Source organism: Cavia porcellus, unplaced genomic scaffold, assembly GCF_034190915.1.
Source record: "Cavia porcellus strain 051 isolate PalLab524CR breed Dunkin Hartley unplaced genomic scaffold, mCavPor4.1 scaffold_32, whole genome shotgun sequence".
NCBI lineage: Eukaryota > Metazoa > Chordata > Mammalia > Rodentia > Caviidae > Cavia > Cavia porcellus.
In genome coordinates this window covers 21,245,543-21,269,268 of record NW_026947515.1, presented here as the reverse complement: position 1 = coordinate 21,269,268, position 23,726 = coordinate 21,245,543, and the positions used below count along the sequence as shown (strand labels likewise).

General features: G+C 42.3%; 1 protein-coding gene across 1 annotated transcript in view; it reads left to right on the top strand.

Moving 5' to 3' along the window:
* Positions 1–2,614: 2,614 nt before the first annotated feature.
* Usp22 (ubiquitin specific peptidase 22) overlaps positions 2,615–23,726 on the top strand; it is a 32,364-nt gene continuing 11,252 nt past the window's right edge. Inside the window, exons 1-6 of the mRNA XM_003465887.5 lie at positions 2,615–3,117; positions 11,611–11,743; positions 15,747–15,860; positions 17,677–17,778; positions 18,561–18,730; positions 20,785–20,932. Of these exons, the coding sequence (XP_003465935.1) occupies positions 2,947–3,117; positions 11,611–11,743; positions 15,747–15,860; positions 17,677–17,778; positions 18,561–18,730; positions 20,785–20,932 (838 nt within the window). The 5' untranslated portion in view covers positions 2,615–2,946. The remainder of the gene's footprint in view (positions 3,118–11,610; positions 11,744–15,746; positions 15,861–17,676; positions 17,779–18,560; positions 18,731–20,784; positions 20,933–23,726) is intronic.

Here is a 23,726-nt window from a genome sequence, read left to right as displayed (position 1 = left end):
AATCATAAATGAACTATAAAAATCAGTCAAAACTCTAAGTCAGTTGCACAGCTTTGCAAATTCCATCTGCACTGTGTCGCTGGGCCAGCTAAAATAAAAGCACCTCTTCCTAAAAACGACGTCGTTCTGCCCCATCTTTTCCATCTCAGGGGTTTTACCCCATTTTTCATCTAAAGGACCTTTTTGGGGAATTACAGCACTTTAACTTTAGATGTTGGGTATTTTGTCTCAGCATTAAGAAAAATAACTAAATAACCATTATAACAGTACCAAATGGACTAAGAACCCAGTTATGTAGGCAGTATTGCTGCTAGTCCCATTAGATTGTAGAATTTCTGAAGTATGAAATTATCTTAATCATCTCAATTTCTAGCAACTAGCAGAGCAATAATTGCTAATGTTTTTGAGTCCTTAAGAAACAACAGGCAAGGGGGCTGGGGGTTTAGCTCAGCGGCATAAGCACCTGCCTTGCAAGCAGGCGGTCGTGAGTTCAATCCCCGGTACCGATAAAAATGAAAAAGACAAAAAAAAAAAAGAAACAACAGGCATGAAAAGGATTTGTTTTGTTTTTCGTTTGTTTTGTTTTTTTGAAGCAGGGTTTTGCTACAGGGTTCAAATTGCACTTGAAGTCACTATGTAGCCCAGGCTGGCCTTGGACCTACAATGATTCTCTTTGCTCAGTCTCTTAGGTACTGGGATTACAGGCATGTGCCACTATGCCCAGCAAAAAGCTTTGTATGGATTATTTCTTGCTACAAGTGTTTAATGTAATCTTTGAGTTGATATGGCTCCAATTTTAACAAATAATTAAATGCGCTAAGAAATAGGACCTTAGGCTAAAATTACAGAAATTGTACATTGTGGAGCAAATGCTAATTTATTAGTCTGACTTGATTTTTATTTAGATGAGTAAGTGCCTAAATGAAATTTTTGGACTATTTTTTAGATATTAAAAGACAGCATAAACTTGATCACTTTCTCTGGGTTTTAGTTTCTTTGCGCTCACTTATATCATGTAAGTTTGTTATTTCCTCTTATTTTTAGAGATTTTAAGGTATAAAATATGACTTTGGGGCTGGAGATACAGCTCATTGGCACAGCAAATGCCTAACAAGTGCAAGGCCCTGAGTTTGATTTCTAGTACACATCACCCCCCCACCCCCCAAAAAAGAAAGAATGATTCTGACTGTAATGAAAATACTGTTTATAGAATTAGCTAAGTTTACTTCTGGCTTACCAGATAGTAATTGTTTTGGCTAGCTTGGTGTTTTTTTCCTCAGAATTTTACTTGTCTTGGTTATTTTTCTCTCATTGCTGGGCCAAAATACCTGATACCCAAAATTAAGGAAGGAAAGGTTTATTTAGTTCACAGTTTGGGTAGATTTCAGTCCATACTCAGCTGGTTCCAAGGCAGAGTGGCGTGACATCAGGGCAACCCTTCAAGGCAGCAGCCAGAGCAAAAATGGGGGAAGAAAAAGTCTCTTTTCCTCACTTACAGGCTACCCACTTCATGCAATGTTCATAAAATCTCCTAGCAATGAGGATATTTACAAATCGCAAATCGAGAATACTGGCTCCCTACTGACTGTTTTAAACTTCTAAACTTTTCAAGTTGTCACATTGTATTACTAGAAATTAACTGCTACCGCTAGGTTGGTTATTTTCCCCCAGACTTTTCCCTGATCTTTAGTATATGCCGTTACATAGTATTCTCATCCCATAAATGTCAGCATAGTATTTACTTGTGACTTACAAATTTTTTTTTGCACTGGGGATTGAACCTATGGAGTGGTTGTCCAACAGTAGCTACCAGCACTTGAAATGTAGCCAGTACAAATTGGACGTGCTTTAACATACTAGATTTCGGAAGACCTACTTGTGAAAGATTGTGAGATATTTCAGTGACAATTTTATAATACAGCTTACGTGTTGAAATGATACTCTAGCCACAACGGGTTAACTAAACTATCTTGTTAAAATTAGTTTCACCTGTTGGCTTACAGTTTCAGGTTTTTTTTTTTTTTTTTTAAGTATCTATTACAAAATTTAAAACCATTTATTTGGTTTGCATCCTTTTTTTAACCGAAGAGTGTTGAGTTGGACCTTCACCAGACTGCGGAGCCCGGTGGGAAGGAACTGCAGCCTGAGTCCTTGGAGAAATGCCAAGCTGCTAATTGGCCACTACACTCCAGAGGTGTGGCACATTCCTACCCGACACAGGCTACAAAAGTGGCAAGGCTTTGCAGAAAGTCCCCACAGAAGGAGATTCTGCTGCCAAAGGAACTAACTGTAGACACTGCACTGCCCCCAGCCCATCGCCCCGCCTCTTTGCGGCAGAGCTCAGCCGGTGTAAACCGGTTCTGCGCCCTGACTGACATCAAGCCCCTACCTCCTTAGTTCTTAGTGAGAGACTGGGAACGTCAAGACGCCAGCGTCTCGGGGACGGCTCTGAACCAGAATGACTGTACAGCCAGCCTATCATAGCGGCCTCAGGCTGGCCCACAACCAATTGCAAGGTGCATGGGCGGGGCCTTGTGGGCTCCACCCGCTCTACCTCCCGAGTCTCCCGAGAGGCTTCGGGGCGTGAGGAAGCGGGAAGGCGGGGCCAGGCGCCCCCCAAACCCTTCGCACTGCGCAGCGCCCACCCGACCAGGGTGACGTAATCTCCGCCCACGTCGCCCCGCCTTCGCCACCTCCGCGAACCGGGAGAGAGAAGCGCTGGCGGCCCACGGTGGCCGCAGCTCGGGGGCGGTGCCTGCTTCGCCGCCGCCTTGTCTCGGCGCTCGCGCAGGGCTGTCTTTGTCCGCCCGCGCCCCGGCCACCGCGCTTTGTTCCCGGCGTCCGTGTCTCGGTTTGCCGTGTGCGCATTCGAGCAGTTGCGCCGCGCTGGCGTCGTCCTCACCCCCTTCGCCGCCAGCCCCCGCGCGCGGCCGGGCCTTTCCCCCCATGGTTTCCCGGCCGGAGTCGGAGGGCGAGGCCATGGACGCCGAGCTGGCGGTGGCGCCGCCGGGCTGCTCACACCTGGGCAGCTTCAAGGTGGACAACTGGAAACAGAACCTGCGGGCCATCTACCAGTGCTTCGTGTGGAGCGGCACCACGGAGGCCCGCAAGCGTAAGGTGCGACTCCCCGGGCCCCCAGCGCCCCTGGTTCTGCGGCGCGCGGGGGCTGGGATCCGGGATGGGAAGGAAGGAAAGGCCCGCTCTCCCGGCGCTTTCCCGGAGCGCGCGCCCGCTGGTGGGGGAGGGGATTTTCCCTCCCATCCCCGGCTCCTCCCTCTCGGGGGGCTCAGGGCGGGGACGGGACTGTAACGGGTGGTCTGGTGGGCGGGGTCTGTGTGGCAAGCCTGGGACTGTGGGCAGGGTCTCCGGTTCGCGAGCGCACGGCCCTTGCAGATTCCTTCTGGGCTTGCAGAGAATGAGACCGGCCCGCGCCGGCGGGGGTCTGTGGCTGTCAGTCCTGCCGCGGTTTTGAGGCTCCGTGGCCCCAAAGTGTCCATCCGTGAATGTTGTGGTTCGGCTCCCGGCCCTGGGGTACGGAGCCTCCGCGCTGGGCGGTGGTCGTTATGCTGTCTGTCGTATTGGGCAGAGCGCCCCCCAAGTCTAGGAATCTGCAGGGACGGACCCAGGGCTGTGACAGCCCTTCCTTTCTCCATCTCAGCTGTAGAAGAGCGGATGGCCAGGTGGAAGCCAAGGGAGTCCTCTCGCGGTGGAGAGCCGCGTCGCCACGACCACTGAAGATTTGTGTTTTATCTACGTAGGAGTGGGTTTAAAAGATGAGTCTGATGGGAAAGTGGGGCTTGTGTTTTCTGCTATGAGTCTTTAGGAGCCATTAAGAAAGTGATATTTAGATTCTCACATCCAAACAATTAAGCTTGTTAATGATTTGGAAATCAAAACGATGCTTCTGTCTGCATAAATTTAAACGCGATTTTGCAGATGACACACCAAAATTGGGGGTTGTAAGAAGTTTGCACCTACAGTTGCATTTCGGTTGCATCCGCTGGGGTTGTAGGCCGTTTTAAGTGTTAATATTTAAATTTTATCAGTGATGATGCTCATTACCTTTTAGAATGAACTAAAGTCAGGTTGGATGTAATTTTTTACTATCAGGCTGAGATTATTGCTGATGAATTTGTGTACCTTTAAAAAAAAATGCCAGACTGTAACTGATGTGCAGCTACAGGTGATAGTCTGCTGCTGTTCTGTGTTAGCTCCTAAATTAAGACGTGAGATACAAGATTCATTTCTACATAGGATTAAGTAGGGAATATCCCTCTTTCCTTTTCTTTCATTCTTTTCTCCCACCCTTTTTTCTCCCCTCTCGGTAACTTTTAACAAAACTAAAGGAGTCAAATTTAAGCCATTCTTTTTTTTTTTTGGTCTTTTTCGTTTTTATCGGTACCAGGGATCGAACTCACGACTGCCTGCTTGCAAGGCAGGAGCTTATGCCGCTGAGCTAAATCCCCAGCCCCCTTAAGCCATTCTTTTGTCTTTTTGAGGGGGGATCTTGCTATTCAAGCTGGTTTTGAACTCACTTTGTAGCCCAGGCTGGTCATGAACATGCAGCAGTTATCGTGTCTTAGCCTGAGGAGTACTAGGATTGTAGGCAAGCATGTGCCACCACGCCCGCCTTTTAAGCCATTCTTGATTGTGTAATTTTCCTAAAGAAAGAGATTACCTTTGTTTTAGTTGCTATGTATAACTTATTTACTTTCAAATTTGGATCGTTGAACCACATCTATATTGTTTTCTAGTAAGAGTTTGAGAAATGGATGGCGTTGGTAAATATTTTTCTCAAAACTTAGGGCTGTCAGGTATGCGCTGCCCTTTGGCAATATACCAGCAATGAGTCTGAATCAATTTTTTCACTCCACTGGTTTGAGGAGTCATTTTCTTGAATCACATCATGTCTGGTGTAACTACATTGCTAGTGTACTGTAGTGGCTAAGGAAGAGTTGGCTCGAGATAGAGTTTAGTCTTGGTGATCAAGCAATGAATAATATATGTTTAGCTTATTGCATAGAATTTCCAGCAGATTTATAGGCCGAAGACAAATTTGACTTTAAGTGTAACAGTATTTAAATTATCCCCTCTCCCCCAAGCCTCGAGCTAGGATTGAAAGCCAGGGCCTCCGTGCATGCTAAGGCAAGTGCATTTCCATAGATTTTATTTTCCCAGCCTATATTGTAGTCTTTGTAAAGGAGCAAAAGTGCATTTCTAAATTGACATGTTCAGCTACAGTTTAACCACAGAAATGAATCCCTGGGGAGAGGTAGGTGTGGTTTGGATACCCAACCTTTGATCCTTCTTTTGATAGGCAGAATGTGACAAAAACAGATTTGGTAATTTTCTGCACCAATTAGGCATGAATTACAGTGAAAGTCACTGCTAAAGTAAACATGTTTAGGACTCCGCATTCCCACAGTGTTTGCTTTTTCCTTTACATTTCTGGTATGTTAGATGTAACAGTTTTCTCATGGCTTCGGAGTTCATGCCTAAAGATAGAAACTGGTTACAAAAAGAAGTGTAGTAGTTTATGGTTGTAATAGCAGTTCTAGTTATTTTCATATCCTACATTATATTTTGAATTTATAGGCACTTTGAGAAACAGTAATGTTTTAAAGTAATCTCTTTTGACTCATTTTATGGCAGCTTGCCATCAAAGCATAGCTCCCTTTCTGGAGCTGTAGAACATTGAGTACTTTCACCAAATACAGAAGTGAAAAAGATTGTCAGACATACTAGTAGTAGTAATTTTGGACCAGTAGCAGTTCTGGATTAGTTTTGGTGATAAGCTGGAGGAAGGCTTCAAAGGCATAGAATTTGAGAGCTAAGTCAGCTCTTTGAATAAAAATTTTTGGGAAAAGTTTTTAGTGTACAAAAAGAGCTACAGAGAAAGACTTACCTCGGCAAGTATCCAGAATTCACACTCTATGCAAATACTTACGTTTGTATTTGCAATCTTGGTATCACTACTTAAGAAGAACAGAAATCCTTTGGAATAAAGGGACTGAGTGTGTATCATTTTGAATCTCCCCTTCTGTCTTTATTTCAGAGTCTAAACTGTTGAGAACTCAACATTATAAAATAGTAGGTGGCAAATGGCAAGATAAGAAATGTTTTTCTTAAACTTAAGCATGGTGATCAGTGTATTTTTATCTTTAATTTTAATTTTTGCAGTACTGGGGGTTGAACCCAAGGCATTTGCACTGAATTACATACCGTTTTGTTTTGTTTTGTTTTTCTGAGACAAGGTCTTGTTGTGTTGCTTAGGCTGGGCTTACACTAGCAATCCTCATTACAGATGTGTGCCACCATACTCTGCTCTGGTAACCATTCTAGAGAAAGAGTAATACTAAACAAGACATTAAACCTGTAGTGCATCTGAAAAATGCAGTTTCATATGTAGGAAACATCAAATGTATAGGCAGCAGCGGTCAAAAATGAGAAAATCCAGGGCTGGGGATTTAGCTCAGTGGCATAAGTGCCTGCCTTGCAAGCAGGCAGTCATGAGTTCAATCCCTGGTACCAATAAAAAGGAAAAAGACAAAAAAAAAAAAAAAGAGAGAGAGAAAATCAGAGCTAGATGTGGGGGTGGATGTTGATAATCCCAGCGCTAGAGAGGCTGAGATAGGATTGCCATGAGTTTGAGGGGCCAGCCTCAACTACACAGTGAGACCTTGTCTCAAAACAAACAGCCAACCAAAAAGCAAACAACAAAGTATCAAAACAGGGTATAATGGCCTGGCTTCCATTTTTGTATCTTTGCAGTAGAAGTCATCATTCTGTGGACACTGGTAGAGAAGATAGTAGCATTCTCTTTAGTGACTGAGAAATTAATGTCCTGCAAACCTAAGGACTTAATTGAAATTAGACCACTTTCTCAAAGCCTTATTCCCCATTTAGCAGAATATCCTACTCCCCCCCATTCCAGTTTAATCTTTACTTGAATACATTTGGCACAATTATTAACTGATGATGAATTACTAACTATACTGCATATTTCACTGAGATCTCATTGGTTTTTACCTGATGTACAAAATTTATTCTGCCTCTGGGACTCATTATTACATTAGCCATCATGTTCTCTTAGGCTCTTGTAGATGGTGAATTCATTAGACTGTTTCCAATAGCCAGGAGTACAGGCATTTGGTAGAATGGCCCTCAGTTTGGGCTCATCTACTTTTTCTTGTGGCTCAACTGTGGTTAGAGGACGTGGGGAGGGAGACCACAGAGGTCAAGTACCCTTTTCTTCTTGTTTTCTCAAGGGCAGTACCATCATGGTGTCTTAGCACTGTTGATGGAGCACGGCTATATGTTGTGGTTTGTGTTGGCTTCACCACTCTGAGGCGCGACCCTTTCTTTCCTCGAAGTACTGTCCTCTATGGATGGAAGTCAGTCACTCTGCACAGGCCATAGTGTCATAAGAGCTCAGTAACTTTTCCCAGGCAGAGCAGCCCCATACAGTGTGTGAATATTTTTTATGTGGGAGATTGTCCATTCTCATGTATGTATTTAGTCATTTGTGTAAGTGTGGACTCATGGATGCCTATTTTATACTTTGGGATATAATCTAGTGCTGTTTGTTGCTCATATTGTTCTAACTTTACTACTCAGAGTTCTTCCAAATCTTGTGTCCCTTTGATGCATCCACATTGGTGCTTTTTTTGTTTTGTTTTTAAGAGATGAGATCCTGTTAGTCATTGAAGAGAATGCATAAGAATTAAACTCACTGTCTTGGAGTTGTGGGTGTATGACTCATGTGGGATCTCACTTAATATGATGTTTTATGTTTGTTTCTTTGAGCTAGACTTAAAAAATCACTGTATAAATAAGTTGTCAGTCCACTGATGTAAGGCTACACATTTTCAGCTTCAAAGGCTATGTCCCTCTTGTCCCTGTCCTGTTTTGCTTGGGATAGGGAGAAAGTATTAAACAAGGTAAGAATAGAGTAGTCAAAAGACTATTCTTGGGGCTGGGGATTTAGCTCAGTGCCATAAGCGCCTGCCTGGCAAGCACAACGTTGTGAGTTCGATCCCCGGTAGCACCAAAAAAAAAAAAAAAAGACTATTCTCAATATTAGGACCAAATTAATGGACCAAAGTTGTATTGTAAGATCTACAGGTGTTAAGTTATTGATTCCATTCTTCTATTCCAGTCACATACAAATCTCACTTACATTTCAAGGTTTACCTGAGGGCTGTGAATCTACTTGAGTTAATGTATGGATGAAAGGGCTTTCATGCAGAGGTCACTGCCAGGGCTCCAGAAGTGGTTGAGTTTCTAGGAATGGCTACCCACTTGCAGAATGCTTCTTTTCTCTGTGGACAGGGAAAGGTCTGAAGGCTCTTAGGTCAGCAGCTGGTCTTACTTGTCTGCTGGCTGAGGGGCCATATTCCCTCTGCAGAAGCCAATCTGGAAACAAACCTGCCTGCCAGATTGGGAAGCAGCTTCAGCGGTCCTAGCTCCTGTAGTGGAGCCCCATCTATAGGGGCCTATGCCAGCACCCTAGCAACACCCTAGCAACAATCTGATTGGTTACAGAGAATTAAGGGAAAATTAGAGAGTTTATATGCAAGAGTTAGAGATCTCAAAATTCTATTGATACTCTATGGAATAAATTTTTAAAGAGACATAATCTCAATGCACATAAAATAGTCCATAAGAGATTACCCAAAAAGAAAAGTCTTGTACCAGTGAACTGATAACTCATTTGTACAGTGATTTTTGGGTCCAACTCAAAGAAATGTACAAACATGAAACAGCACATTGGGTGACTATCAGTGTACGGATCTAGATGATGGTAAGAAGATGGTCACTCGGCTGCAGGTAGTTTATCAGTAGCCTGTGAAGATGCATTTTGCTGGACTGACAGATTCAACATAACCAAGATAGCTTCTTTTCCTAATGTTAATGAAAAAGCCAGCCAATAAAGCAATCCACACTAAAATAGAAAATAGAAATTGTCTGATATATTCATAACGTCCTCATTCATGAATGTCTTTACAATGTGTGGAAAAAATAAAGTGAGTGCTGCTGTTAAGTGCTACCCAACAGAAAGATAGGCTCATAATACACTAGTATGTTCTTATCCAGTTTATTCAGCATAGGGCATGATGTCACATGCCTGTTATCCTAGCACTCGGGAAGCTGAGGCAGGAAGGTTTCTGAGTTTGAAGTCCACCTGGGATACACAGTGCGTTCAAGACCAGCCTAAATTACGTAGCAAGATCTTGTTTCAAAAAATTGAAGAAAAAAAATTTTAAGTGAAAGATTTTTTTGGTTCATAGTTTTGGAGGTTCCCATCTGTGATTGGTTGGCCCCATTGTTTTGAAACTGGCAAGGCAGCACAGGATGATGGGAGTGTATGGTGGAGCAAACCTGTTCACCTCACAACTGAAGACATAAGAGCAGATAGGCCCTTTGGCATCCCACAGTTCCCTTCAAGGGCATGTCTGCAGTGACCTACAGACCTTCCACCAGACCCCACCTCTTACAGTTTGCCACCTCCCAGTAGTGCCAAACCGAGGTACTATTTCAGCACATAGTCCTTTGGGGCACATTCTGGATCCAAATGTAGTACCATTTATTCTAGTTATGCTATCTGTGATTTGAATTTGGTTGTGGATTCAGCCCAGGATCATGCATTGTATTTTTTCATGTCTCTAGATTCTCATCTGGAATTCCCCAGCCTTATTTTATACTCAAGATGTGTCACATTCCATTTTCTGTTGTGTTTACACCACAATTTCTTTATTCATTTATTAGTTGATCCATATCTGGTCAGTTCCCATGATTATGGACTTTTATGGATTACTAAGTCACTTTTTTTAAAACCTACATTAGGGGGCTGGGGATTTAGCTCAGTGGCCTAAGCGCCTGTCTTGCAAGCAGGCAGTCGTGAGTTTGATCCCCCGGTACCAATAAAAAGGAAAAAGACAAAAAAAAAAAACCCTACATTTAACGTCCATTGATGAATTTTGCTTGAACTAGTTATTACTGTAATGATTATAATGTGAAGGTTTTTCTTTTTTGACCACTAAAATTGCTAGAATTCTGCTATTTAGAAGACCTAAAGAGCTGGTGAATAGCTCTCATGTCTGGTATTAATTTTAGTATGATGTGAGTTTTTTGTTCAGTGTAAATAATTGATTTTTGTTATTGTTGATGATTAGGGTCACAATGTGCTAAGATTGCCCAGTGCGAGTTCCTACATTAGTCTCTCTTTCCATACGTGGCTGAAGTTGAATCTTAGTTTTCTGTAGTCTGTTTTTTTTTTTTTTTTTAAATTTTGAAAGTACTAAAATACAACAGAACAAGACAGAATAAAGCCAACTGAGACCGTGTAGTGAAACTGGTACAGAACTTCACAACTGGGGTAACAGTAATAGGTATCACAGTATATTTCATTATCTTTATAATAGTTGTTCTTTCAATCAGTATACCAAATTAAAATGAAATATAGAACATTATAGATCTTATCATAAAAGAATATTGAATAGAGCAGTACCATTAATCAGATTAAAGCAAAACAGTAATAAAAATATTTGCCTTCAAAGAGATGGTAGAAAGAAAACCCCCTTATTTGCTATGGTCAACCTCCCAAGAGATGTTCATATTTCTGGTTCCCATTTGCTAACGGGGGGACAGGGGAAGGAGGATAGGGGAAGTGGGATGTTTTGACTCTAGGCCATGCACCAGGAGGTTCACTATTTCTTGGCAAAGAAGAAAGCTGGTTGGTTGGTTTCCCAGCGTCCTAAGTTCCAACTTGGTGTGGCTCTCAGAAGACATTGGTGGTTCTCCCCTTGGAAGGGCCACAGTCTGCCGCACCATAACCACTTATTAGGGGGGCGAGCTGCTTGCTTGGTTTCCCAGCATCCTAAGTTCCAACATGGCACTGATCTCAAGAGACACTGGTGGTTCTCCCCCTGGAAGGGCTGCAGTCTGCCACACCGCCGCCACTTACCAGGGAGGGGAGCTGCTTGCTTGGTTTCCCAGGGTCCTTGTAGTCTGTTTCTTGATAATAAGCTCATTGTTTTGAGACATTTCTCACTACATAGCTCAGGCTGATCATGAACTACTGTGTAGCCCAAGCTGGCCTCAAACTCGCCAATCTGTACCTCAGCTTCCCAAGTGCTGGTGTTACAGGCACGTGCTACCACACCCAGCAGTAAACTTAGGTTTTGTTGTGTATATTGCTTTGATTCATACCCTATTCTTTTCCTTTTTGTGGTTTTGCTTTTGTCATTTTGCTTCTTAAGTTGCTATACTTTTGGAACCTGGTTTGTGAAGCCTCAGGTGACTAGGTTAAGGATGGCTAGATGGGAGTTGCTGTCCTAGCGAGGGGATGGCACTTCTGAGGAGAATGTGATGTGGACATCCCAGTAGTTTACTGGTGGAGGTTAAGATTGCCACCGTTTCCTTATATGGAGCTAGTTTTGAGCTAAATAAAGTTCTTTAGGGGAATTGGAAAAATAAACTAATAGTCTTTTAGAGGAGGAAGGCTTCAAGGTAAAGATGTCTCCTTCCTCCCCTTCCATCCTTGGCTTGATGTTTCCCCGAGAGAACTCCTTGCACTGCACACTACTAACCCTGTGCTCTGAATTTCAGGCCAAGTCCTGCGTCTGCCACGTGTGTGGTGTGCACCTGAACCGGCTGCACTCCTGCCTCTACTGCGTCTTCTTCGGCTGTTTCACAAAGAAGCACATCCATGAACATGCCAAGGCAAAGCGGCACAACCTGGGTGTGTTCTTTCCTCATTCCCTGAAGGTTTTTTTCTTAGTCCCCAAACAGCACTGTGCTTTTTCTGCCACATAATGAATGTCAGGCCCTCATGTTTTCCATTAAACACACAGTTGGGACCAAGATTGGGCAGATTTGCAAAGAGACTTTACGTACAGTACAGTTGGCCTTTAGTTCCACATCTGCTGACTCAACTAATGTCAGATCAGGTATAGTCACGGAAAACATCGTGTGTTCTGAACAGTACAAACTTCTTGTCATTCCCTAAACAGTAAGGTAACAGCTTTTCTATTGTGTTACGTATTACAATAATCTAGAAACGAAGGATGTGGGAGAATGTAAGGGATATGTGCATCTATAGATTTTGGTATTTATGGAGAATTCTGGGACCAACCTATTCAACCCATAGTGAAAGACACCTGTATCACATCATTGACACCACCATGAAGTTGAGTGTACATAGGCAAATTTTATTGCTTTCAGCAGTGGATTTTCATTGTTTCCAAAAACAGGTGGGAAAAACCAGCTTAACGTTGTGTGACATCAAGGCAAACTTACCTTTCTTATACTTAAAAGTTCAAACTTCTCCTATAGTCTGAAGTTATGTGAAACTTAAGTTTATTCTTGTTTTACTTTCTAACAGTCATTAAGCAATACCATGCTTGGGTAAGTACTCATGAAGTCCTTACGATGTCCTTCAGAAAAGCTTGTTGAAAGAGTTGCAAACGGGGCTGGGGATTTAGCTCAGCGGCATAAGCACCTGCCTTGCAAGCAGGCGGTCGTGAGTTCGATCCCTGGTACCGATAAAAATGAAAAAGACAAAAAAAAAAAAAAAAAAAAAAAAAAGAAAGAGTTGCAAACATAGAACTTGGTTTGAAAAATATTTTATGTGGGCCAAGCAATTGTAAATTAGACCTCTTTCCCCAGAATTCTGTAATCTGATGCTCTCTGGGAAATAAAAGCCTAAGAAGTCCTAATCGAAAGCTAAATGGCACAAGTTTATAAAGGTGCTACAAAAATTCATGTCTCTTGAAAAGCTTCACAGTGTCCATCCGCGGGTTTCGCCACATCTAACACGCAGTGTAGTGTGTTCTTCACATGGTTTGCTTGAAAGAACTGAGGTGACTCAATGCACACAGGTGTCTGTCTTACGTGATGTGTTCAATGTGTTCGTGAACCGTATCTCATGAGATGGGCATGTGGAAGCTGTCAGACATTTTTCATGTATACTTTGGACTGTTTGTATGTGTTTAGAGAAATAATAATTTTAGCTGTTGCTTATATTTTAATTGTAATTGTTATGTGTGTATATATGTTCTGGATAGAAAAATTATTTGCAGATATTCTCCCATTCTCTGGATTTTCTTTTTGCTTTCTTGCTATCTTTCAGCACACAAAGCTTTTAGTTTAGATGTTCGATGTTACATTTTTTTTCTTTTGTTCATACTTTTGTGTTAAAGCTTTAGAATCCAATGCTAAATCCTAGGTCGTAAGTATTTACCCTGTGTTTTATTCTAAGAGCTTTACAGATTTAGTTCTTTATGTCTGTGTCTGTTTTGAGTTAGTGTGTGTGGTGTGAGATAAGGATCCCGCGTCATTCTTTTGTGGGTCACTATCTGATTTTCCTAGCACCATTTACAAGAGACTTTTCTTCCTCCTGTGGTTTTGGCATCCTTGTCAGCATGTTGGTTTTTATAAGTTTTATATGAGGCTGTACAAGAGTATTTTGAGGAAGCATTTAGTCTTGGAAGACTTTTAAACACCTTCTGTGGGCTACTGTTTTTTGTTGTCAGCTGTATGCTTGCTATATTGTTTGAACATATCTGCTTTCTTGAAAATTGCCATCACTCTTACTGTAAGTCATCTTGATCTGACAAAATTTTGTTCACCATTCACATGCTAGGAGCTTGCTCCTGAGGAGTGTGTCCTGCCAGGGGTCAGCTGGTTGAGTACTTTGCAACAGCTCTAAGGAAGACTACAAGATAACTCGTTAGGATTTTTTTTTTTTTTGTATTTTTCTTTTTTATCGGTACTGGGGATCAAACTCATGACTGCCTGCTTGCAAGGCAGGCGCTTATGCTGCTGAGCTAAATCCCCAGCCCCAACTCGTTAGGATTTTGTCAGTTTTTTGAGGATGGCAAAATATGCCTGTGGGATTTTTGTATTGCTGTCTTGAGTTTTGGTAAATCTGCTTCCGAGGGCTTTAATGATCCACCAGTGATTGATCTAAGTCATAGTAACTCAAGACACAAAATAAAATTAGCCTTCCATCTCTGGCATCACATAAATAACTGCAGGTAGAAAATGCTTGTGAGAAAAACTGTTCTAAATATGTGTGGACACAATTTTTCATCATTTCTTAAACAGTGCAGCGTAACATTTGTTTATATAGCACTTACCTGGTACTTATCAGAGATGATTATTATACATAAATATGTATGTAGGTTATATTTGACTATAACACCATTCAGGTAAAGGACCTAAATATCTGCAGATTTCAGTATCTGAGAGGATCTTTTGTCCCCACAGATGTAGAGGGACAACTTCTTACCATAAAATTGAATTTTAAAAAATGTTTATCACAAGGCCTACTTAAATTATATGCACTAATTTAATATCATTATGAGTTGTGATACTATTACTATCAAAAAGGAAAAGGAGACTTACAGAAATGGAATAACTTAGGAAAAGTACGTAATTAGCAAGCAGCAGAGTTAGTATTAATTCTAGTCACTGTCAGTCTGGTTTTTTGTTTGTTTGGTTTTTTTAAAATAGGGATTAAGCCCAGAGACTTTGCACTGAGCTACATCCCTAGCCTCCTTTTTTCTTTCCTTCCTTCCTTTTTTTTTTTTCTTTTTTAAATTTGAGACACAGCCTCATTCAGTCATGGAGTGCTGGGCTCAGACTTGTGATTCTCTTGCCGCCTCCCAGAGTGTGTGCTGGGTTACAGGTGTGTGCCCTAACTCTTAGCTCAGCCTGTGTTCCTTTCTTTGCTGCATTGTCTCCTATGTGTCTGATGATGCTTGGTAAATGTCTTGGTTATTCTTTCATTGCTGAGACAAACTACTTGATATCCAAAATGAAAGAAGGAGAAGTTTGTTTAGCTCACAGTGTTTTGGAGGTTTCAGTCCATAATCAGCTGGCTCCAAGGAAGGGTGGCATGGCTGAGATTTAAGCATTCATAGCAGCCACAAGCAACAAGAGTGAAAAGAATAAAAAGGAAAGCGTGCCTCCTTCCCTCCCTTGGGTGAGTGCAGCACTCACACCACCAATCCCAGCGCTAGACAATGAACCAATCACAAGTGACAGATTCAGCCCTGTCCATGACTGTATAAGGCTTTAGGGGGCGGGGGAGAGACACCCAGACATAAACCATAACTGCATTTCAGTGCATCCCGCTCTTCTTTTTAATTTTGAATTAGGAAAGTACCTTTCTTTTAGGTGCTCAAAGGAGAGACATTAGGTTAAAGTAATTAAGAGCCAAGATACTACTGGTCCTGTTTTACACAGGTTGCAGTTGAGAAAGTGCACAAGAAGGGGCTGGGGATTTAGCTCAGCGGCATAAGCACCTGCCTTGCAAGCAGGCGGTCATGAGTTTGATCCCTGGTACCGATAAAAACGAAAAAGACAGAAGGTGCACAAGAGTTGTGTGCTGGTAGGTAGCAAGCAGCTCTGGGCCAAGAAGTCAGGGCAGTCTGGGTAGGAACAATTTTACCTCTGACCTTAGAGTCGGAGTCCCCAACAGCAAAAGTAGCAGCAAGTAGCTATTGGCTTCTTTTTTTGTGATAGTGTGAGAATTCCAGATATAGTAAAGCATTATTACACTGGAATCCTTAGGAACCAAAAATATTCAGTAGCGTTTCACTCGTGTTTTAAATATCATTCTCAGTTAGAAAATTCAACTTAACGTTGAATTTTCAATGTTTTTGAAATGTTTCTGAGTTCTGAAGTATTATTGCTTTGTGTTGAATTAAATTTTCGTCTCTGTGGTCCTCTTTTTGCAGCCATTGACCTTACGTATGGAGGCATATATTGCTTTTTGTGCCAGGACTACATCTATGACAAAGACATGGAAATAATTGCCAAAGAGGAGCAGCAGAAGGCTTCTAAAATGCAAGGTTGGCTTCTGCCTAAATTTATTTACCTGATTTGTACATTAATCCTACAGTCTCTCAGGTCTGTTTAGGGCAGATGGTACCAAAAACCAAGTGAGAGTGAGAGTCAGCAGGTATGTTTGCACAGGTCAGGTTACAGTTGGTGGAAAAGCTCAGAGGTGGGTGGAGTGGTGGGCTATGCAGGTGCCCTAAGCACTGCCTGGAGGGGCTCTGCTGAAGTCAAGAAAGTTGCATTCCAGAAACAATGCCCCTCTTCAGTTAAGGGTACATTTGCAGGCTGAAGCTGAATCCAGTCCAGCTCTAGTGGGGTCACATTTCCATCTCATCTTGGGGATGGATGCTTGAACCAGGAAATCCCCAAAGAGTGGTTTACCCAAAGCACCACAGTGTTCCAGAAAGTGTTCTCTCTGCAGTAATGTTAAATGTAATTGTGTCTTGTTCCTTCCAGGAGGGTAGAGTATTTTACCAATTGAATTGTAGAACCCTGTGAAGTGCTGAACCATCTGGATGATGCTAGATCTGTCTGCAAGGTGACACTGCCCAATAGGAAGTGGAGCAGCCCAGCACTGAGCCTGCTCTGCTGACAGGAGCTTTGTGGCTGGGGTGCCCATTTGGGCTGCCCACGTGCTACCTTCTCATTCCTCACGCGCACTCTGTTAGCTGTGCAGAGTCAGAGGTGCACCAGCATCGTGAGCCACGTTCTTTATTTCCTTTTGGTTTCCCTGATTTTTTTCTTTCTTCATTTTCAGTCCCCACAGACACACACAGTGGTTTGCAATAAGGTCCTGGCTGTGGTTAGCCTTAGGTAGTGGGTGAGCACCTTCTCTCAAGCAGTAAGACCCATCACTGTGTGCAAAGGGAGCCCAAAAACCTGCTCCCTGCATTACAGATTCTTGGCTTGTTTTTCTTTGAAAACACCCCCCAATTTTTGAAAACAGATAATAGAGACTGGTTCTCTCAGTGGTTAGAATTATCTCATGTTCATGAGATCATTTCTGGAAAAAAATCTCCAACTTGTATTTTCTATTGTGTTCCCCTTCAAAAATGTAATGATGGTATAACTACATATGTGTATATTTCTTTGTGCAGGACAGTTAAATTATGGGACTAAGAAATGCACATCCCAGACTAAAGTAGAGCTCTTTTTTTTTTTTTTAATGGTACTGATGATCAAACTCACAAGCACTGTGCCACTGAGCTACATCCCTGGCAGTATTGTTTTGGGTTTTTTTTTTGAGACAAGATTTTACTTTGTAGTTCAGGCTGGCCTTAAATACACTATGTAGTTCAGTCTAGCCTTGAACTCATAGAGATCTTCCTGCTCCAGCCTCGTGAGTGCTGGGATTATAGGCATGAGCCTCCATGCCCGGCTGAAATAGAATTCTTCTCAGGTCATTCTGCAATTCCATCTCTCTATGAGATGCTATCTTTTTTCAAGTTTACCAAATTATGCAAACATTTTAGGGACCATGGTACAAGAACCTCAATGAGTAGGGTGTGTATGCTTCTTGTTAGCGTATGCATCATTGCTGTCTTCTGTTTCAGTTCTTTATAGCATATAGCTTTCCAGCGACTGGATCTGTTTAGTTTGCTCAAAAGTATGCTTTCCATCAGCTTCCCTTGTTAGCTGGGTAATGGTTTCTTCCTTATGACAGGAAACATGGTGTATTCTTAAGACACTTGCTAAGAGAAAGTCCTGATGTTATGGATTCCCCTCTTTTCAAAGCCTAGTGCATTGTATATAACAACTTTTGTTTTAGAACACACTTAAAAAGAAAATTTAGCTAATAGCACTTGGAACTGTCCTTCATTTGCTCAGGTATTGGAGAGAAATTTTCAACTTGGGAACCAACCAAACGGGAGCTAGAACTGCTCAAACACAACCCAAAAAGGAGGAAGATCACTTCCAATTGTACCATAGGTGAGTGGAGGATGTCACATAGAGCTGTGTTCTTTTCTCACACACTTTAGGCTTCTTTCTTAGGACTTCATGATACAACACGATTCTTTTTAGCCCCGCCTAACTGTATGCCATTATCAGTTTGCTCAGCATCCAAGTTTGAGCACCTGTTCTTCATGGGTACCACCATGGGCTTGGGGTGCAGAGGGATGAGTAGAGACCATCCTTGCCCCATGGTCCTGAGCATCTGTCAGTGTCATAGGGCTCACGTGTATTCTTATTCTGGCCAGGTTGATCTTAGGTAAAGAAATGATGTGTCTGTGTGTAAGCATATTTGCACCATATTCTTAGAAATGAGTAAATCTTTTTTAGAACATTAAAAGAACATTTTGTCTCTATTCTGACCTGGCTGTTTTTATTAGAAAATACAGGCAGTGGTTAGATGGGAGGGGACTGATGGTGGTGAACATTCCTCAATACAGTTCATATAAAAATAGTGTACAAATTAGAAAATGCTCTGGGAGGCTGAGACCATAAGTTCAAGTCTAGTTTGAGTAACTTAGCAAAACACTGTCTCAAAAATAAAAGGGCTGGGGATGTAGCTTAGTGTAAAGGTCTTAGGCTTAATCCCTGACATTGGGAAGAAAAATGAGAAAATACTGCATTTCTTTCTTGCTCTTCCTTTTTTTCTTGAATGCATGAATAAAAGTGACTTATTACACAGACCTAAAGCCCTTGGGATCCAGCATTATGTGTCGTAGCTCAGTGCACAAGTGACACCTGCTGTCTGGCTTTCTGCCCAGGTCTGCGAGGGCTGATCAACCTTGGAAACACGTGCTTCATGAATTGCATTGTCCAGGCTCTGACCCACACACCGCTCCTTCGGGACTTCTTCCTGTCTGACCGGCACCACTGCGAGATGCAGAGCCCTAGCTCCTGCCTGGTTTGCGAGATGTCCTCGCTCTTTCAGGAGGTGGGCACTACTAGCTCTGCCGTGGAGCGACTCGAAAACTACTGTCTTTCCACCTTTTTAAAAACCATACAGTTGACCATACCCAGGGCAGAAAGATTTCCAGAATTTATCAGCAAGTAAATATTTAAAATGTGCACTTATTATAGAAGATGGTTTTCCCAAAAGAAAGTGCTAGGTAAGGGACTCCAGGCCTGCCTTTCGGAGGCACGCTGCCAACTGAGAAGGTGAGAGCCTCTCACAGGTGCTTGGCAGGGTCAGCTGGTGGAAGACACTAGTTTCCGTGAACGCTGGTGAACTCTGGTGATTCACGATTCTGTTGTCTGCCACGCTAGAGCTGAGGAAGGTTAGCAGACTGGCCTCTGTGTACCTCATTTTCAAGGAGGCTGACTTTCTCTGTTGCCATGCCTTTCCAAAGGTGCTGTGTGAAAGGTTTGTGTTGCTGAGTAGTACCTATCACACTGTGGTTGGCCACTTCTCAGCTTAGGTGGGTTTGAGTTTTTGGCATTGAAGGATAAAACCACAGTACTTGTTTGCAGATTTTTATGTGACAATTAGCACTTTTGTTCATCTTTATTTAGATCTTTAATTTCTCTTATCAGTGTTTTCAGTATGTAACACTTGCACATATTGTTTATCTCATGTTTTTGGTGTTGCTATAAATGGAATGATTTTAAGTTGCAGTTTCTAATTGGTTTTTTTTGCTAGTACGTGTTCAGTGCACTAATCTGCGAATCAACAGTGCTCTAAAGTCCAAACTTTTTGAGTATCAACACAGTGCCACAACTGAAAGATTCCATACCCGACCTGTGATGGTTCAGTGCACACAAGCTTTACTTCATGTACTGAATCTTTAAAATATTGAGACTATTTTCAGACTCTTGAGTTTTTGTTTAGACAAGTCCCACTCTTAATTATTGTATACTTACAGATGCAGATTTCCCCAAATCTGATATCTTCTGGTCCCATGAATTTTAGGTAAGGGATACTTAACCTGTGTTGATTATTTTTAGACTGTGAGAATATTCTCATTAGTCTGTGAGAATATTCTTATACATTCAGGGAAGTGTTTTGCTCTTTGTTTACAGAGTTGGCCTTTTTGTTGGCTTTCTACTACATAATCTATTCTAGATGCTTTACATGTTTACAGGAATTCTGTAGTAGCCTAAAACTTTCAAAAGTGAGTCCCTAGGGTGACTGGGCTCCTTACTCTTCTTGATCAGTGTGTTTAGTGTGGTTCAGCCTCTTTATCCCACCTGTTGATTGATATGTGCTCCTAATTCTTTTTACCAGATGACACACAGGCTGCAAATCTCTTACTTGAAATGACTGGGACCAGGAGTGTTTCATATTTCAGTGCTGTGGATTTTGGAGTATTTGCATAGACCTTACTATTGAGTATCCCTAATCCAAAAATACGAGGTCTCCAAAATGCATCCTATGCTCAGAACATTCCAGCTGATGGAGCATTTTGGACTTCGGATTTTTAGATTAGGAATGCTCAATTACAACTTTTCCCCACCTCTCCCCTTTCATTGTCTTAAAAATATAAACTCTGAAACTAAAAAAAGAAAAGAAAAAAATACGCACACACACACACACACACATATAAAAGGACTCATCCTGTTTGAAGAAGAATTTGAGAGTCTTGCTTCCTGGCTTTCACGCTGCTTCTTTGTAAACAGCTGCCAGTTGCTGTCAGTGAGTCCAAATGTGTGAACCTTTTTTGAACCTGAAAGAATAAAGCTATCTAAGACTTTTTTTCCTAGTGCTGGGGTTTGAACTAGGCATTCTACCCCTGAACTACACCTCTAGCTATCAATAATAGCATGTTGCTTACCATGCCATTTTTATTCATGATTATTCTTAAAATTTGTAGTTTAGCGGGGCTGGGGATTTAGCTCAGCGGCATAAGCACCTGCCTTGCAAGCAGGTGGTCGTGAGTTCGATCCCCAGTACCGATTAAAAAAAAAATGTGTAGTTTAGGATTGTGAGTCTTCTTCCTGAGAAGGTATTTTGCACCGTGTTTGCAAGTTTTCCCTCTTCTTTCTCTGCAGTTTTACTCCGGGCACAGGTCTCCTCACATCCCATACAAGCTGCTGCACTTGGTGTGGACCCACGCGCGCCACCTGGCAGGCTATGAACAGCAGGACGCACATGAGTTTCTTATCGCAGCACTGGACGTCCTGCACCGGCATTGCAAAGGTGCGTGGCCTTCACCTGAGGTGGACGCAGGAATTCTCTTTGGAAAGGGAACAAGGTGAAGGAGTAAGTGGGCCTACATGTGCAAACAGGGGACATGTTTGATTTGTGTTTTATAGGCGGTATAATCCTGTTTCCTTCCAGTAGCAGAAATGCTGTGCTTGTTGTCTCATGGAGATTCTTTGTAGTTTGTCTGTTTGGGTTTTTTTTTTTGTCTTTTTCTCTTTTTTTTGTTTTGTTTTGTCTTTTTCCTTTTTATCGGTACCAGGGATCGAACTCACAACTGCCTGCTTGCAAGGCAGGCGCTTATGCCGCTGAGCTAAATCCCCAGCCCCTTCATAGTTTGTTTTTAAGAGGAGGAAAGTTTCATGTGTTGTCCTCTGTCCTTGCTGGGGGTGGAACAGCATGGTGGTAGGGTACTCTGTGGTCTGTTACAGTGACCAGCAAAATCTTACAACCCTTACTGCCGGATCATGTTTTGAGCTCTCTGCTTATTGTGGCTGTTCTGTGGATCCTCTGGGTTACCAGACTTGAGGCTTTTTTGAGTGTTACTAATCATCACCACCATCCTTTTCTGGGGAACCTCCGGAAGGACCAGTTGCTATTCTGGAGCAGAGGGCTAAGACAGAGCACAGAGATAAGCCCTGCTGCTGCGCCCCTAACCTGGTGTCTGGTCTTCCAGTAATGGCCCACAGCTTGGTCTCAAGGGATGGTCCCCCCTTGAGGGTTGGTAGTTTGGGGATACAGCAGCTCCTGGGGCTGTAGTTGGGAAACTCAGAGGAAATGACCTGAACCCTGTCTCCCTCATGGAGTGCCTGTTCTGATGACCTGTAGGTGAGACTAAGGGACGGTTCTCAACTTGGACTTGGTTGTCAGCTTGAGGCTTTTTTACTCCCCATGTGTGGTTCAGTAGATCTGGAGGAGTCAGGATTTTTACTCCTACTGAGGTCATCAGTGATACTGAGACCATGAAGTTCCATCCCATACCTGAGAACACTGAGGTAGTGAGTTAGCTGGTTATTTGTGGGCTGCCCATGGGTATCTGTAGTTATCTACAGCTAGTTGTAAGCAGCACTTTCCTACCCAGTTTTTGTTTTGTTGTGTTTTTTGTTTGTTTTTGTTTTTGAAATAGGATTTCACTAAACAGTTCAGGTTGGTCTTTAATTCACAGCAGTCCTCCTGTCTCAGCCTTCCAAGTCCTGGGATTATAGGTGTGTACCACCAAACTCAGTTCCAGTTTTCTTTTAAATTGGTGTCTTTTAAAGAATAAAGCAGCTGGCTTTCTAGTACCTCTCAGTCCTAGGACTGTGCTGAAGGTGGCCACGTGGTCTCATGTCCGTCTTGAGCAGTACATGCAGATCAGATGGTTTATTTGGACTGACTGTCATGCTTTATCTTCTGCTTTATTGGTATTTAAATTTTTTTCTTCTGGAAGTATACATGGACTTTTTAATGTTTACCCTAGGAACCAAGTAAAAGTTACCTAGTAGTTTAAATAAGTTTCGGTGTTCTGGTGTGGTAATATAACACAGAAACAGAAGAGCCACTATGAAAGAATTGTCCCAAACACCTTTGAAACAGAAGAAACACTGGAAATTTGTTGTAAAAGCTTTTTGAAGATGCATTGCTGTTAAAATGCAGAGTACCCAGGCCTTTTGGCACATGCTTGTGATTGCAGCACTTGGAAGATTGAGACTCAGGAAGATTGCTGTGAGTTCAAGTCCAGCCTGAACCATATAGTGAGACTCTTAAAAAAAAAAAATGTTCATGGAACTAAAAGCAAAACCATTGTTGACTGTTTCTGACAATATTCTTTTTTTTTTTTGTCTTTTTGAGACAGAGTCTCTATGCAGTTCAGGCTGGCCTTGAACTCACTTTGTAGCCCAGGCTGGTCTTGAACTTGCAACCATCCTCCTGCCTCAGCGTTCTGAGTCTGACAATATTCTACTATTTTTTTTTTTTTTTTTTTTTGTCTCTTTGAGACAGAGTCTCACTATGCAGTTCAGGCTGGCTTTGAGTTCACTTGTAACCCAAGCTGGTCTTAAATTCACAATAATCCTCCTGTCTCAGCCTCCCAAGTGCTGGGATTACAGGCATGTGCTACCATGCCCAGCTACAATACTCATTTTGAAATATCTGAAATGTCACTTATTTTTAAAAACAGTGATGGGGGAGGGGTATAGCTTTGCCATAGAGAATTTACCTGGCTTGCATGAGGGCTCAGTTCCATTCCCAGCATTGAAAAACAAAACAAACAAAACCCCACAGTTGTCGGGCCCTATTGTACTTCATTATATACAGTTCATAAGGGTCACATTCAGGGTGTCTTCCAGATCATCTTTGCACCTTTCTGTAGGTACAGTATTTTCTCCTATCCTAACATTTTGTCCTATGAATTTGAAGTCCTTTGGGGCAGTATTTTTCCCTAAATTCTGGGCAGCAGCTATAGAGGACATTCTTCTTGTGATAATTCTGTTTCAGATTGTAATCTGCATTCAGATGAATGTGCTTTCTATCCTCCTCATTTAGTTTGCACAGACATTTTATAGAATACGTATTCAGACGTGTATGATATTTCACTACTTAATTCTGTACTTGCTTCGCTGTACATTCATGTGTAAGTTAAATGCTGAGTGAACAGAGGGGTAGCAGGAACCCTCGGCCGACAGGGAGTTACAGCTGTTCTGGATGCAGGAACCCAGGAAGGAGAGCCAGAGTTGCAAGACTCCCTGGAAGTAGGAGACCAGTTTATCACATCAGCAGGGAGATAGAGGTTGTTTCCTAGCATATCTGTTCA